The sequence below is a fragment of the Gastrolobium bilobum genome, unplaced genomic scaffold, assembly GCF_033153095.1.
Source record: "Gastrolobium bilobum isolate Gb01-03AN ecotype WA unplaced genomic scaffold, APGP_CSIRO_Gbil_v1 utg2911, whole genome shotgun sequence".
NCBI classification, from domain to species: Eukaryota; Viridiplantae; Streptophyta; class Magnoliopsida; order Fabales; family Fabaceae; genus Gastrolobium; species Gastrolobium bilobum.
In genome coordinates, this window is record NW_026897397.1 from 89952 (window position 1) to 108203 (window position 18252).

General features: G+C 33.3%; 1 protein-coding gene across 1 annotated transcript; it reads left to right on the forward strand.

The window, feature by feature from the left end:
- The first annotated feature begins 13845 nt into the window (after positions 1-13845).
- Positions 13846-16823, forward strand: LOC133306576 (wax ester synthase/diacylglycerol acyltransferase 4-like). Its single transcript, XM_061506896.1, has 5 exons — positions 13846-14076; positions 14191-14763; positions 15562-15915; positions 16043-16180; positions 16332-16823. The coding sequence occupies exons 1-5, from the start codon at positions 13891-13893 to the stop codon at positions 16494-16496; spliced, it is 1416 nt and encodes a 471-aa protein (XP_061362880.1). The 5' UTR covers positions 13846-13890; the 3' UTR covers positions 16497-16823.
- The last annotated feature ends 1429 nt before the right edge of the window (positions 16824-18252 follow it).

The following is an 18252-nucleotide window of genomic DNA, read 5'->3' on the forward strand; positions in this document are numbered from 1 at the left end:
AATCACTTTTCTTACAACATAACTCTTATAAAACCCATATATATATATATATATATATATATATATATATATATAATGCATAAAAATATATTTTTTTAAATCCGATCAAATATTAAATTAAAATAATGTTTTTTTTCAAACCTTACTTGAAAATAAAATTTAAAATCAAATATTTTTCTCCAAAAATAATTTTGTCCCAGTTCCATTCCACTACTACATACAAACATCTTATATCTATTTTAATGGTTTTATATATAAAATGCGCTTCTTTAATTTTAATATTCAAATAATTTTTTTAACTTAAATTTAATTTGTAGGTTGTTCATCAAAATGAAAACAAATTTTATCCTTTAAAAATATTATTCTAAACAAAATAATTCATAATTTTTTTTCAAATGTCTATCCAAATTTTGTGTTATTAAAATCAATGTTGCACCGACATTTCAAAATATCTGAAGTGTCATGTCTGACACTAACAGTCACCGACACTCCGACACGCTCCATAATATTTAAAATTTCATTACATATAATGAAAAATTGATCGATGTTTTACCAAACTGATATAATAAAAATTAAAAATGGATACTGAATAAATCTCACTAGAGTGTATAAGAGATTTTCAATTTTAAACTATAATTTTAAATATTTATATCTTATTTTATTTTATTTTTGCAAAATTGATGTGTTTATAAGTTTAGTTTTATTTTTTGTTAAATTATTAAATTATTAAATATAATATGTAAAACATAAATTAATGATATTATTTAATATCAAAAAGTGTCCTAACGTGTCGAAATCTAATATTTTTTTAGAATTAATATGTTGAAGTGTCGTGTCGTGTCATTGTCCCGTGTTGGTGTCGGTACAACATAGATTAAAATTAGAGAAATATTCACTTTTATCCTGTAGCCTTGCTAACAGTTATGCCAGTAGCGCGCAAGTATACGCGACAACAAGTAATACAAGGCGTATTTGAGACCCTTATATCGTTCTCACAAGGATCTTTAGCATATGTACTTTGACAAAATTTGGTAATTGCTAAAACTAAACCTATTCTAAAAATAGGTAAAAATGGAAAACAAATAAACACAATACTACTACTAAACCGTGAATTCTTTTCTTTTTTAATTTTTCTTTTAAAAATTGATTTGACAACTTAATGAATGGAAAATTAGAGGGAAAATAAGTTGGGATATTTTTGATGTAAAAAGAAGAGTAAAAGTCAAAAGATTTTTTTTAGAAGAAGAAATTGATAACCAGAATTAGATTTGAAATATGTGAAATCAAAGGAAAATAAATCTGAATTGTTGACAATAAGTTGTAAAACAGGTTGAGCTTCGGTTACCTTCCCCAACAGCCACTAAATGAATGTTAATTACAAATTACTAAAAATTAACTCTCAGTTCACAGATCACTTCTTATTGATTTTAATCTCTTAAAATCATTTTATCCTAAACAATCATTTACACATCTCTGTGCTAAATGAAGCAAAGACTCATGTAATTCAAGTCCAACATTATATGGTGGTTGTCCTCATCTCTGAGTGACAGCCCTTGAATGCTCTAACAATCAAGTCCATGTGCTTAACACATTTCCAGAATTAGTCACCTCTCATTGACTACTTCCTAACATAATATTTACCATCAGGCCTCAATGACAGAATATTTACTTAAAAGCACAATATTAAACAACAGAGAATCAAAGTTTAATAAAAGTAATTAACAAACATCCATTACTGTGGTTCGGGTAACCTACACCCAACCTTGAAAGGTTTAGCTCATACACATTAGGGCTGAGCTACAAAAACAACAAATGAAACGAAAATTAAAGGGAAAATAAATTGCAGAAAACATAAAACACAGCCCGAGTCCTATTCACCAGAATAGCCTCGGTACTGTGCTGACAGGTTCTAATCAAAACAAAGTAGCATCTATTTACAGTACCAGAAACAAAAACTAAAAATCTGAAGAAGAATACAGAAAAATAAAAGAACCAGAAGAACCAAGAGCACTGGACACTCACTCTTTCTTCTCTTTATATAGCCTTCTTCCTTTGCATGCACTGGCTTTTGCCTCACACCTCAGCAAACATCACGCGCTCCTTGCGCGTTACACATCAGTGGTCCCCAACCGCTCCACACTCGCATCAGATATTCCAAATGAAATTTTGCTCCTCCAAACCGTACTATTTCTGTGCACAAATCGCTCCCACACTCAAAAGTTGCTTCAGCCCCCACTCACAACAGAATCCAGCTCACCAATTAGTTGGTGTTTTCTTTTGTATTTTGTAAAGAAAGGTTTGGTTTAGACTTGGGTTAGATGAACCATTTTGTGTGAACACAGCTCAAGAAGTGGTTTTGTGGTTCGGTGGTCAGTGAGGAATGAAGTTGGGTGACTCAATAGGCTAAAGATTAAGAATGGCTAGGGTTTGATAGAGCTTGAGAGTGCTTTTCTCGAATTGTATCCAACGTTGTCTTGTCTTTCTTTCTTCCAATTTCTTTTCTTTTGTTTTTCTTCAAATGGGCCTCTGATTTGCATTGCCAAAGTCCAGCCCACTTCTTTTCTTCTCATTTTCTTTTCTTCTCTTTCTTCTTTCTTTCTTTTGGAAAATGTTAATAGATGGGCCTGAAAAATAGAATTGCAGCCCATTAGCTCTTAAATCAATAACATTTCAGCTTTAGTAGTTGGGGTATCTATTAACCCAAAAAATATATATTTCTTTGCATTTTTATACTAAAAACCATATGTTTTAAGTCTCATTTCATGGACTTATCACACCCCCAAACTTAACTTGTTGCTTGTCCTCAAGTAACAAAGCAAATCAGCACAAGGATTTATCAGAATAAGCATTCTCCACAACCAGAATAATTTCATTACATCGCTCATTATTACTCAGAATCAACAATAGTCTAATACACTTCTCAACAGCAATTCTACTTTCAACTTTTCAAAACTTTTCAATGATTCAACTTAACACACAAATTAGAGGAACAAGGGTGTGTATTTAGCTCTGCAGTGGAACAATCACAAACCAGACAGCTTGGTGATCTTTTTATTCCATCAAAATACTCAACCAACAATGTGCAAATTTCAACAGCATGGGTGCCTCACTGACCGTTGAATAATGACAAAATAGATTTTTAAAAATTCATTTCTTAACACAGCATGCAGCATTTTTCAAAAGGCAACAAAGATGACAACTTTTCACAGCCTCACTTAATCACAGAATTATTCACTCAATGTTCAAGGGTCCTGTTTCTCTCAATCTTACATTGGGAAAAGATGTAGCATAGGCTTGCTAAGATGCTCTTGTCTCCTATGTGTCTCACAGATCTAAACTCAATCAAAGGGACTTGAATAGGTTGTAACTTGGCTACGGTGAGGGTGGACAATTTGTGGGGGCTTGGCTAACTTAGTTACAATGGAAAAGAAACAACAATCCTGAAGCTTAATCAATCAATTCAGTGGCTGCTACTTTGACTGCTATTTTTCTCTTTTTTTGACAACTGTTTTATGACAACTTTTTCCAAGGGCTGATTTTATTTATTTATTTTTGAGTAAACACCATTTTTGGTCCCTGACAATATCTACGAAATTATTTTTAGTCCCTGGTAATAAAAAAGGATCAAATTGGTCCCTAACAGTATGTAAAAAGGGCCATGTTAGTGACGGAGGAGTTGACATAAGGACTAACGTGGCCCTTTTTTCATAATTTTAGGGACCAATTTGGTCCTTTTTTATTGTCAGGGACTAAAAAGGATTTCGTAGATATTGTCAGGGACCAAAAAAGGTGTTTACTCTTTAATTTTTTACATTTAATCTTTCCCAAACCCTCAAAGTATTTGCCAAAGCTTTCTATTCTCTTTTTTTGTTTTTGTTTTCTTTGGGAACCAAACTTTTCATTTTATTAGCAGTCTATTAATTCCTATTGCAGCCAACAGTACCTTACTTCTTTTTCCAATTCCATCATAACTAAGAGGTGTGGTAGATTGTGGGATAAGGTAAGATGTGGGTATGTGAGAAGAAAAAGGTTAAAGGCTCAACATGGGGTTTTCAATGAATGATGATTTAAGGATGGTTTTTTTGTTTTTTGTTATGGAAGTGGTTAAACAAAAAAAAAAAAAAATTCCTCATCATTTTAAACTTAAACCAGTGCTACACTTCATCAACTAAGCATCAGAGCAAGTTATGCCTCACTACCCCAATGTAAACCTCTCATAAAATAATATTTGAGTGTGTAGGCTCAATAACTCACAGTGTTTGGTCAAGTCACCATCTCACTTGCCTAGTGTTAACACTCACACTTTGCATTAATCCATTAATCTTCTCAATCTCTCATTGTCATTACCCCTCAGCCATTAATACACTCATGTCACTCTCCATTCACACAACTTCCCTGAGTTCCTTTCTTTCTTCAAAACTTCCAGCTACCTAATTATGACACATACCACTCACTACTAAACATCATACATCCCTCAATTCATCTCATACTCAAACTTCAAGTTCACAAAACAGCAAACAACTTAAACAAAAACTAACAACATGGCAATACTGAGTTCATCAAAACAGCAAAAGATCACAAATATTCACAAAACATCTAAACAGCAAAAGAAAAAAATTAGAACAGCAAATAGAAGAAAAAAATTAAAAATCATGAATTTACTTCCCCCCAAACGTAAAGGAAACAATGGCCTCACTGTTGCAGACACAGGCTACCAAGAAAAAATTAAAAAAAATTAGGAACAAGTAACTTGGGGCCAGAAGAGGTTCTGGCCCTATTCAGTAGTCTTCCTCTTTTCCTTGATGTAGATGGAGTGGATCCTTTTGCAACTTAAGGTACCAGTGTTGCAAATGGAAGAGAAGCACTTGGTGGCTGAGCTTGGGGTTCTAATTTGCTTCAAAATCAAGTAGTCCTCCACTTGAAAGGTGTTGTCCAGTTTCCCCCAACTCAGATTTCACTCACTGCAGTATGTATCAGCTGATTCTCTCACTTGACACCTGTAAAACAATACCAATGTAACTGGTGAAAATTTTGCATTAAAATCATCTTTTTGTTGTTTTTTTTTAAAAGCTATTTTGCATACTATTCCAATTAACTTTGAGACAACATGCAGCAACATGCAAATAAAGGAGTCAAAGATAACACACAACAAAAAAAGAAAAACTAAAAAAGTAAAAAAATAAAAAAATCTAACATGCTTAGTTTATAGTCTTTAGCTAGACTTTTTGCTTCCTTTTCTTGATCATTTTCAATCAAGCTCTCTTGGAAAGATAGAAACCTTCTCCCTATCATCTCCCCAGTAGTGTTTGACCCTTTTTTCCTCAACCTTGGTTTTTCTACCATCTTGCTCAACCAGAATTTCCACAGCTTCATGCAAAAAGACTTCAACAACATTAAAGGGGCCTAACCACTTAGACTTTGGCTTCACATAAAATAGCCTTAGTTGTGAATTAAAAGGTAGAGCTAGTTTCCTTGTATCCCACCACTTCATGACCTCTTTCTGCATGATTAGATTATGTCTTCTTTGTAGCTCAATAAAGTTGCTTTTTGGGTCAGGCAACAGAATCTCATGCATGCCTAAGGTTGGGCTAATACTCTTAACATGTACTATGATCCAATTTTTGGTTTTTTTAAAATCTTTATGCATATTCAGCAGATGTTTTTCCTCACAAACAGTGAGTAAACTTGACACACTCACATGCAATGTTTCTTTTTGTCTTAAGTAGGCATACCTAAGATTGGTGGGAAAAAGCTTAAGTTCACTGATTAGTGGAACTTCTATGGATGGCCAAGGAGATTTTAGCTCTTTTTTAAGCAGACTTAAGGACACAAACTGCTTTTCTTTCCAAAAAGGTGCAGGTTTAGATTCCACACAACCTATACTCTCCTCTAAATTCTCATTATCCACCTCACACTCATCTAAAATAGCCACTTCTAGTGGGTCCTTGCCATTCTCCTCTTTAAACCTATCTTTCACCAAATGGTCAACTATACCCATAAGAAAACAGTCCTCTATCTCCCTGGGATTCTCCATGGCCTTCAACACATTAAAGCTGACTCTCTCTTCATTCTCATTCAAAGAAAATGGAGGAGGAAACCTATTGTTAATGCTTGCTGCATTTGTTTTAGGCAGAGATGTTGCATGTTCTACCCCTTGCATGTGGCTTTCCATTGCAAGACTCTGAGGTATAAGAATGGACGACTCTTGCTCTTTTTCTTGAGAATAATTTTTCTAAGCAGCATTTTGAGGTACAACAAGCTCCTTTTTTACCTCTTCTTCATCTTGAATAACAAGAATTTTCAGTACACATGGCTTAACTACAGCTTCAGGTTGGATGACCAACCTGTCATTTCCTAGCTCAAGCCTTTTGTCTTGCTCATGACCCTCTCTCCTAGGTTCTTCAATGTTGCTAGGGAAGGTACCTAGAGGTTCATTATTTATAGCAATGGCAAACTGACCTATTTGAGTCTCTAAACTCCTAAGAGAGGCAAATGTACTCTGCACAACAGCCTCCAAGCTATTTTGCTTAGCTTCATTCTTGACCAAAAAATCTCTAAGCAAGGTTTCTAAGGATGAAGAAGGTGACTCCACTTGTTGGTTTTCAGAGTATTGGGATGTAGGCTGCTGCCTAGGGGGCTGTTGCTGGTAGTTTTGAGAAGGAAAGAGAGGTATGAGTTCTGCATTATAGGGATCATCTTGCTGCCCCTGTCTTTGTGCATACTGGGAACAAGAATTCTGCATCCAACCTTGGTTCAAATTACTAGAAAAAATATTTTCGTTTCTATTGTAGTTTCCTACATAGAAAACGGACTCTGGGTTGGATGGACAACTTTGAAAGAGGTGTGGACCACTACAATAAACACAAGAGACACATGGAATTGGCTGGACAGCTTGGTGTTGGATCATTTTGGCCTCTATGGCTTGATTTCTGGTCTTAATCAAAGTTGAGAGTGCATCAAATTTGGCAGAAAGTGTTGTAAAAGAATCTACATCATGCATGTCAAGCACTCTCATTTGAGCATTCCTTTCACTAGACCATTGAAAATAATTGTGATCCATTTGCTCTAAAAGATCTCAAACAACAGACACTTAAAAGAAAAGAAAACTAACAAGCAAGAGGGAATCAAAAAATAAAAAAATAGCAACTATCAAAGAGAAAAAAAAATTATATATCAGAAAAATCTATAATCAAATATCAACAGCAAACCAATAAGCATGACAGAAAAATAAAGGGGAAAAAATTGATGTCAACAACTAAAATAAAAATAAAAATAACAATTAACAAAAAGATAACAGTAAAATTAATACCAACAAAAATAAATCTAAAAATTAAACTAACAGTATCATTTATCAAAGCAGTGAATAACAAAAAATCAAAATGACAAGAAGAATAAAAAAAAATTAGCAAAAGAAAAAGACTAATCTACCAATAAAAGAAAAATAGCAAAACTGAAGGATATATGGTAACAGAAAAAAGAAGGAAAATAAGCTAAACTAACAGAAATATTAAAATAAAAAAAAATGAAAATAACAAAAGCTAATTCATAACAGCAATCACAAAGAAAATCTGAGAATGTACGCCTTTGATCCCCGGCAACGGCGCCAAAAACTTGTTGCCTTGCTAACAGTTATGCAAGCAGCGCGCAAGTATACGCGACAACAAGTAATACAGGGCGTATTTGAGACCCTTATATCGTTCCCACAAGGATCTTTAGCATATGTACTTTGACAAAATTTGGTAATTGCTAAAACTGAACCTATTCTAAAAATAGGTAAAAATGGAAAACAAATAAACACAATACTACTACTAAACCATGAATTCTTTTCTTTTTGAATTTTTCTTTTAAAAATTGATTTGACAACTTAATGAATGGAAAATTAGAGGGAAAATAAGTTGGGATATTTTTGATGTAAAAAGAAGAGTAAAAGTCAAAAGATTTTTTTTAGAAGAAGAAATTGGTAACCAGAATTAGATTTGAAATATGTGAAATCAAAGGAAAATAAATCTGAATTGTTGACAATAAGTTGTAAAACAAGTTGAGCTTCGGTTACCTTCCCCAACAGCCACTGAATGAATGTTAATTACAAATTACTAAAAATTAACTCTCAGTTAACAGATCACTTCTTATTGATTTTAATCTCTTAAAATCATTTTATCCTAAACAATCATTTATACATCTCTGTGCTAAATGAAGCAAAGACTCATGTAATTCAAGTCCAACATTACATGGTGGCTGTCCTCATCTCTGAGTGACAGCCTTTGAATGCTCTCACAATCAAGTCCATGTGCTTAACACATTTCCAGAATTAGTCACCTCTCAATGACTACTTCCTAACATAATATCTACCATCAGGCCTCAATGACAGAATATTTACTTAAAAGCACAATATTAAACAACTGAGAATCAAAGTTTAACAAAAGTAATTAACAAACATCCATTACTGTGGTTCGGGTAACCTACACCCAACCTTGAAAGGTTTAGCTCATACCCATAAGCGCTGAGCTACAAAAACAGCAAATGAAACGAAAATTAAAGGGAAAATAAATTGCAGAAAACATAAAACACAGCCCGAGTCCTATTCACCAGAATAGCCTCGGTACTGTGCTGACAGGTTCTAATCAAAAAAAAGTAGCATCTATTTACAGTACCAGAAACAAAAACTAAAAATCTGAAGAAGAATATAGAAAAATAAAAGAACCAGAAGAACCAACAGCACTGGACACTCACTATTTCTTCTCTTTATATAGCCTTCTTCCTTTGCATGCACTGGCTTTTGCTTCACACCTCAGCAAACATCACGCGCTCCTTGCGCGTTACACATCAGTGGTCCCCAACCGATCCACACTCGCATCAGATATTCCAAATGAAATTTCGCTCCTCCAAACCGTACGATTTTTGTGCACAAATCGCTCCCACACTCAAAAGTTGCTTCAGCCCCCACTCACAACAGAATCCAGCTCACCAATTAGTTGGGGTTTTCTTTTGTATTTTGTAAAGAAAGGTTTGGTTTAGACTTGGGTTAGATGAACCATTTTGTGTGAACACAGCTCAAGAAGTGGTTTTGTGGTTCAATGGTTAGAGAGGAATGAAGTTGGGTGACTCAATAGGCTAAAGATTAAGAATGGCTAGGGTTTGATAGAGCTTGAGAGTGCTTTTCTCCAATTGTATCCAACGCTGTCTTGTCTTTCTTTCTTCCAATTTCTTTTCTTTTGCTTTTCTTCAAATGGGCCTCTAATTTGCATTGCCAAAGTCCAGCCCACTTCTTTTCTTCTCATTTTCTTTTCTTCTCTTTCTTCTTTCTTTCTTTTGGAAAATGTTAATAGATGGGCCCGAAAATAGAATTGCAGCCCATTAGCTCTTAAATTAATATCATTTCAGCTTTAGTAATTGGGGTATCTATTAACACAAAAAGTATATATTTCTTTCCATTTTCATACTAAAAACCATATGTTTTAAGTCTCATTTCATGGACTTATCATATCCCTTGCAACTACATAATATATTACTTAACCTATGTAATTTTAAACTTATTAACAAGACCCATTGTAATTACTAAATACACAAATATATCACTTAATTCCTTTTTGTTTCAAACTATCACCAATTTCGCCTGTTATACTTATAAAAATGTATCAGTGAGACCCCTTATAATCTTATACATATAATTTTTTATTTTCCTTAATTTTTATCCTATGTTATATATTTTGATATCATCAATTAAAAACCATACTGTAGTATACTTACGAGTTCAACCGTTTGAATCAATTATTTGAATTAGAAGATATCAACAAAATCATTTACATCCAAAATATAAAATATAATGTTATCAAAAAAATATATATATATAAAATATAAAAAAATTTATGATATAAAGAATAACATGGGTTTATTGTTTATCATGTTGTAGGAGATAAATTTATCTTCTATTTACACGTAAAAGTGTGTAGGGCTCGTATGGGTCCATGTAAGAATAAGAAAGAGAAAGAAAATATGATTCTCGCACATTTTTATATGTAAGTAGGAGATAAATTTATCTCCTACAATGAGAAACATTATATCTATAAAGAATAACTTTTAGCTGTTATAAAATAATAATTCATGTTTAACTGGTTCAATTGTGTTTTGACTGATTTAGACTAATATTACATGGTTTAACGAATTAACGGTAAACCCGATTATAAGACTTAATTCTATCAGACTTAATTTTAAGTGTTTGAATTAGACTTAATTCGACCAGTCTTATCCAATTGTGTTTGAAGAGACAATGAGAGATGCGAGAGGTTTAGCATATTGTAGAAGAATAATTCGATTTGTCATTTTTGTATGGGCCACCTATTCATATGATATACCAACGACAACCGATCACAACCTTTATAATACGGAAAAGAAAAACGAAGTGAAGTAGTTATAACCTGATTTTCCTTAATTTAATTTAAATTTTTTTATTATTATAATTTAATTTTTATTTTGAGTTAATCCAACTCTAATTATTTCTTTCAGGCAAGTTGGCTTCACCCGGTATCTCCATAAACTTCGGTTATGGAAATAATGCGGAATACATGGCAGTTCAAGAATGGAGATATTTAAAGTTTAAACTCCTTCCAAAGGTAGCATGTGGGAATCGAACCAAAACCCTTTCTTTTCCACTTACTCAGCTCTCTTGCTACCAACTGAGCTACCATCATTTGGTTTGTAATTTAAATATAATGAATCATTTAAAGAAGGGATTAACATTTCTCTAGGAAATAAAGTTATCTCTTACAATTCTAAAACGATATCGTTTTGAGGTTTAGAAAAAGGAAATATAAAGTATTTTGATAAAATTTATGATATTATGGGAAAATAAAATTTTAAAATAACATGTATTATTTTTTCTAAATCTCAAAACGATATTATTTTGAGGTTGCAATTGCAAGTAGAAGTGTAAATGGGTTAGATCGGCCTATAAAGACCTATGGCCTAGCCTGTATCAAGTCAGGTTTGGTCTATTGTGTATAATCAAATAGAGCACGTTTAGGCTTTTAGAAAAATTATTTAGAAAATAGGTTGTAGGTTTTTTTTACATGCCAGGCCTTTAAGTCTACAAGATGACTTATATCATATTATTTATTTTAAATTAAATAAATAAAATTATTATTTTAATAATTTTGAATAATAAAGTAATATTATTTTAGTTAATTTTTTAATAATTAAATGTTTAATATGCTTAAACAAGCTAATAGGCTTAGGCCTAGGCGAAGGCTTTTTATTTTTTAAATATAGGTTAGGGCATACTTATAACTAAGACCTACATAAGGCTAACATGTCAAGTTAGGTCTAAAGTATTTTATACAGGTCTAACCTATTTAAGACAAAATCTAGCTTACCCTAACTTATTTACATCCTTAATTGTAAGAGATAAAATCATTTCATATTACGGGAGAAAAAAAATTCTTCAAAAATACGTCTTATTTATTTATTTTAGAAATAAACTTAAAAAAAAAGTACATGTGACAGATATTAGCAATTAATGTGCCACTCCTCCACCACATGCATGGTGATCTGTACATGGGGAGTTAAGTTGTGTTATTATTATTATTTTTGAAGAGTGTGAATGGACAAATAAAAAAAAATATTTATACGATTTAACTTTTCTGCTAGTACTTTTTTTAGTTTTTAAGAAACTATTTATTTAAAATTGGTCTTTATATTGGTTATGTGACAGAAATGTACAGTGCATTTCTTGCACACAAAGAAAAGCAGAGAGAGAAAATAAAACGAAGAGAGAGAAATGAAAATTTGTGGGTGTTTGTGCAGGAAATGCACTGTGCTTTTTTTAAGAAACTACTTATTTAAAATTACGGGAAAAATAGGGGAGAACATTTTAGGCTTTTATTTTGTTTAACCTTTTTTTTGTGAGCTTTTGTTTAACTTATTTAATTATTAGATAAATTTAAACATATTTTTAATTAAAAAAACACTGTTTCCCCTTAAAAATACGTACACAAATAAACAGCTTAGAATTTGATAGGAGACTTTTGAATTGCAAATTTTCGAACAAAGAAAACAATAGATAGAAAGAGAAAATAATTAAGCTAAATACCAAAAAAAAAAAAAAAGAATTAAGCTGAGATTCTAGTTAAATACCTAACTCTCGCTAATGGAATCCTCTTAATTTGACAGCTTCAACTGGGATGGTATTAAGGCATTTTCTTTTTCAAATTTCTTCTCCACTACTTCATCCATTACTTGATTAATGTTTCGTTAGTTACATATTGTAACATTCCGGGCGCTGACGAGGGCGGGGAGTGATCGTCAGTGCGAAAGGGCATGGACAAGGAGCGGCTCCTGGCAGGTCTATAGGGACGGGGGTATATGAATGAATCGAATCAACACCCGAAAGAGAGGGATTCCAGAGACTGTGCTGGTATGGGACAGTACAATTGGGAATGACTTATAAGAATTAATTGGTACTACCTATACTAACAAGATGCATCTAATTTTCGGTAGCCCGGATCGGAAGAACTCCACAGTTAAGCGTGCTTGACTTGGAGCAATTCTGGGATGGGTGACCTCTTGGGAAGTTTTCCCGGGAAATGTGCGAGTGAGGACAAAACACACTGAAAAGTCTCGTGTTAGTGTGTGGGGACAGTCATTGATTCTTGCAAGTGGCCGGGCGTTACAAGTGGTATCAGAGCCGAGCCTCTCTTCCAGTACGGTGTGGTTCGAGGACGAACCAGGCAGACCATGGTGGGCATGTAACATCCCAAGCGCTGACGAGGGCGGGAAGTGATCGCCGGTGCAAAGAGACATGGACAAGGAGCGGCTCCTGACAGGCTTCCAGTGTGGGGTTACATGCATGAATGAATCGAATCGACACTCGAAAGAGAGGAATTCCAAAGACTGTGCAGGTATGAGATTGCACGGTTTGGGATAGCTTATAAGAATTAATTGGTACTACCTATACTAACAAGATACATCTTCTTTTCGGTAGCCCGGAACGAAAGAACTCCACAGTTAAGCGTGCTTGACTTGGAGCAATTCTGGGATGGGTGACCTCCTGGGAAGTTTTCCCGGAAAGTGTGCGAGTGAGAAAAAAACACACTGAAAAGTCTCGTATTAATATGTAGAGATAGTGATTGATTCTTGAAGCGGCCGGGTGTTACACATGTTAAAAGCAACTCTTTTAATAAAATTTTCTTTATTCTCTAAGACTCAGTATCGATCCAAAAACTTAATCTCTTAGGTGTGCAAGTGTCCTTATCTTCCAACTCCAAACCATAAAGATTGTTCATCTTAAGGACAGTTCTATAATTTGTTAGGTGTGCAACTGTCCTTATCTTCCAACTCCAAAACCATAATTTGTTGAGTGTGCAAACATCATTTCTCTCACAAGATAAGGACAGTTTTATGTCTTATTTAAATTTATACAATGTACTGCTATATATATATATATATATATATATATATATATATATATATATATATGGGCTTTATTAATCTCATGTGACATAAGAGAAGCTCTTTTATGTCATAGAGATAGTTATGAGTGGGACCCACTCACTTAAAGAAAAGAAAAAAAGAAAAAAAAGTATCACGGAAGTCGATGTATGTGTAGGAGAGAAAAATACTCTCCTACAGCATAAGATAATATTTTCCTTATATATATATATATATATATATATATATAGGGTAATACTTTTGTTATGTTACATAAGAAAAGTATTATCTCCTACACTCACATTTTTTAAATGGGTTTCATAAGGATTTTTTTTTCTCACTTCCAACTCTTTTCTCTCTCCTGTGTAACATAAGAAAAGTATTACCCGTATATATATATCATCATTCTGGGCTAGCCTCATTGAAGTCCCACATCAAGTCTCTCATTAACACACAAACAATAGCATAATGGACAATTTCTATGAAGAGCTTCAAGAGCCAGTGAGTCCTCCAGGACAATATTTCAGCAGCTCAGTGTTTTGTTCCTATGTTTTTAGCTTTCTGGAAATAGCAATTCCAATTGATGACTTACCAGCTATAACTTTGCTTAAGGATGTCTTCCTCCCTATCAACCCACGCTTCTCCTCTATCATGGTACTACGTTTGCATTTTATCTAAAACTACCAAAAAATTTCATAAAGCTACTTGACAATTCATCATATTGACCATTTCTTAATTTTTATTATTCAATTGAGTGTTTTACCACAGGTCAGAGACAGAGATGGTAAAATGAGATGGAAACGGGTTGAAGTGAAGCCTGAAGAGCATGTAAAGATTCCAATATTTCCTGAAAACACTTCATCTGAATTATATGACCAATATCTTAGTGACTATGTGTCAAGGATTCTAACAGAAAGAACACCTCAAAACAAACCACTGTGGGAAGTCCATGTCATCAAGTATCCAACAAGCAATGCTGCTGGCACCATAATTTTCAAACTTCATCATGCGCTTGGAGATGGTTATTCCCTCATGAGTGCTCTTCTTTCTTGTTTACAAAGAGCTGATGACCCTTCTCTTCCACTATCTTTTCCTTCAAGAACACAATCACATTCACAATATGCAAAGAAAAGCTTGTTTAAGAAGTTACCTTCAGTTATCTCCTCCTTTTTTAGCTCCATATCAGATTTTGGGTCCAGCTTAATGAAGGCAAAAATGACTAAAGATGACATAACACCCATAAGGTCTGGATATGAAGGAACTGACTCTCAGCCTTTTACCTTGTCAAGCATATCATTATCTCTTGATCATATCAAAGGAATCAAGTCAAAGCTTGGAGTGGTAAGATTAGCTAGATCAAGCTACGTTAATTTTGTCGACGGATTAAACTAGGTTAATTATTATTATTATTATTACTATAGGTTTTTGATCGGCCACACAAGCTCAGTCCACTAGGCGGCTACTAAAATTCATATTAAAGATTACCTATCTCAATCTTTAAAGTGAGACAAATATTATTTTAATACTAATCTCATTCCGCGTGCACATGCACCAAATGAGAATGCTTGCTTTACACCTAGTGGGGCCATAAGCTATGGCTTACTCTTTCTTACGATTGGAGAATCTTTTTCGCGCACACACACATAATTATAATTATGTAATAATACTCATAATACGTAATTAAAAAAGTAACTTGAAATAAGCTTATATCAAGTAGTAAGAAATGTTAACCCCTCTATGTATATATATGGAATAGGATATGTTTACAAATTTTTTTTTCAAATTACTTTAAGTACAACCGGTCGTACATTGCATGATTAAAGTATGACCGGTCATACTTAGTGTAGTTTGTAAGAGTTTGTAAACAAAAAAATTTGTAAATATATCCGCAATGTATTCCTTTCTTTAGCGCCATTGAAGAGACAAGTTTTGCACACTCATTTACTTTGCTGTTACCTCTGTTATAGAGCCACAAAAGCCATCGTTCCCAACTCATCCCCTTGATTCTCAGCCACTTGCGGTGACTCTTGTTTTGAGTTTAGGTCTATATCTCTGTCTCACTATATTCCATTAACATACTACACTTCTAAAGTCAAACATACCGATTTCTGCTACTCAAACAGTTTAGTACAAATGCAGACAATAAATGATGTGATTTCCGGGATCGTCTTCTATGGGATTCGGCTTTACATGCAAGAGATTAACAAGAAGACAAAATCTTCCAATTCCACAGCTGTGGTAATGCTCAATACAAGAAATATTAGAGCTTACCAATCAGTCAAGGAAATGCAAAAACCTGAGGCCAAAGGTCTTTGGGGGAATAAAATTTCTTTCTTGCAAGTAGCAATACCTAAGCTAAGCCAATCAAGAATCTCCAACCCTCTTGAGTTTGTTTGGAATGCCCGTAAACTAATCAAGAGGAAGAGACGTTCTTTCAGTGTTTATCTCATAGGTTTGTTCTTGGATCTTGAGATGAAATTAAGAGGACCCGAGGTACGTATTTATGTGTAATTTAATTTATTATATTAATTGGTTCAGAGAGTCAGCCTTTTTAGTAAGGTATACAGCTTCTCTGCTTTATTCTGTTCAATTTCTCTGATTTATTGTATTGGTGTTTTAGGCTGTAGGTAAAACACTCTACAACACTCTTGGGAACTCTAGTATTGTTATCTCAAACATACTTGGGCCAGTAGAACAAATGGCTTTGGCAAATCATCCTATAAAAGGCTTGTATTTCACCATGACTGGTGGACCTCAGGTATCTTTCTTTTTTAAAGTTTCATTATATTCTCTTTGCTCTTGTTTTCACTAGACACTTTCTTTTCTTGGCAACACTTGTTGAAAGAGTAACAAGTTTGGCTACGACCTCTGATATATAGTCGATAACATGCTTACTCGTATGATTGCAGAATGTAAACATTACAATTATGAGCTATGAGAGAGTATTAAGAATCACCTTGAGAACACTAAAGGGATTCATAGATGAACAGAAATTCAAGGGCTTTGTGGAGAAGGCCTTTGAAGACATATTCAAGGAAGCTATGGAGATCTCCGAGATACCCAACAAAAATTAATTGGGACATATTCATACATAATTCTACGTACAGATATATGTTGAAGCGAGATTTGGGATGCAAATAACAGGATATTAATCATTAATCCAGAGAGAGTCACATTAATAATACATAGCTGCTTAATTATTGTAATTGAGTTTTAGAATAAGAATGTGTCTTTTAGACAAGGAAGATGGAGAAATCCAGTGTAGCTTCTCTAAAATACAGTTTCTATCACTTTCCAAAAACTTGCTCCGTACAATATTGTTTATTTTAGTGTGGAAATTTTCTATTTAAATGAAACAATTTTACATTTTATTTAGTCAAGTGTATGTATTATGGCTGAGATCATGAGATGTTGTTTTTACTCAAATATTTATAGAATAATTCATTTCCTTCCTGTTAATCGCACCAATCTTTGTCGTGACTCATTTGCATTGTTTCCATTACTCCTCTTTTTTATATGTTATAATTATACAAAATTGATATCTATCACAATTAGAGAGGATTACAATTTTGTTTGATCAATTGAACCAAATTGGGTTTGAGATTTTTCAGCGTGCTAGTGGTACTTGGATTTCTAGAGTGAAGAATAAAAGTTGTAATTGGGAAAATATAAAATTATTATATGAGACAACGTGTTATAGATAGCAATGTTTTTATATGAACTGAACTCAAAAAAAATGAAAAACTAAAATTAGGTAATTGGTAATTTGTAATTGAAATAGAGAATGCTTCGGTCCATATCCACGACGATGGTTTGTGGAAGTGAACTACTAACATTTTGGTTCAGGTGAGAAAATACGTGCTTTGTTACTAACAACTTTCATTTTGTAAACTTATTATCGAAGAGGAGTTTATAATGTAGACAATATACTAGTAATAATTACTTTCAAATATGTCATAAGCATTTTTACTTTTGCAAAATCATGGATGGCTCAGTGTGGTTGTGTCACAGACGCCAAATATATATATATATATGGCTTTTTGATCGTACTAAGTTCATTTTTAAAAAGTTTGACTAGATTAATTTATTAGTCAAATTTTTTACCATATTAATACATTACGACACGGTACTAATGTCACTGAATTCAGACATGGTATGTTAGATATCACATTTGGTATCAAGTATTATGTCGCGTCTGAACGTGGTAGTATGGGTACTACGTCTGAACGTGGTAGTTTGGGTACCACGTCTAGTGTTGGGACAACCAAAAGCGTCTTTGTTGTGCGTCAATATATACCCTCTCCCTCAAACGAGATCAACTCACAAATTCTTTTTTCTTTGACGTAATTTTTGCTCACTGCTAACTTACCTAATAATTTCTCTTCTTCCAATAATTTTGTTTTAAGTTCAAATTTCTTCTTCAAATACGTAATTTTTGCTCACTTACCTATTGATTTCTCTTCTTCCAATAATTTGTTTTAAGTTCAACTATCTTCTTCTTCAATAGCCACTTTCTTCTTCCAACTATGATGAGTTAGTTGTTGAGACAAACTCCTGTTGATAACATGTTATAAAACTAAAAGAGAAAGTAGAGAAATGTTATAAAACTTAGAGAGAAAATACGAAATATATATTTAATTTTTTGGAAACAAAGAAAATAGGAAATATATATATATATATATATATATATATATATATATATAATTTTGGAAACAGAGAAAATAGGAAATAGGAAATATGAAATATGAAATATGAAATAGAGGGAGAGAGTAGGAGAATATCACCAATTCTTGTTCTATTTCTTTTCAAAGTTCATGCCATTATATAGGA

Coding starts and splice junctions, on each gene's coding strand:
- LOC133306576 (XM_061506896.1), top strand. CDS start 13,891: ATGGACAATTTCTATGAAGAGCTTCAAGAGCCAGTGAGTCCTCCAGGA. Junction 14,764..15,561: donor TCAAGTCAAAGCTTGGAGTG/GTAAGATTAGCT, acceptor GTACAAATGCAG/ACAATAAATGATGTGATTTC. Junction 16,181..16,331: donor CCATGACTGGTGGACCTCAG/GTATCTTTCTTT, acceptor GTATGATTGCAG/AATGTAAACATTACAATTAT.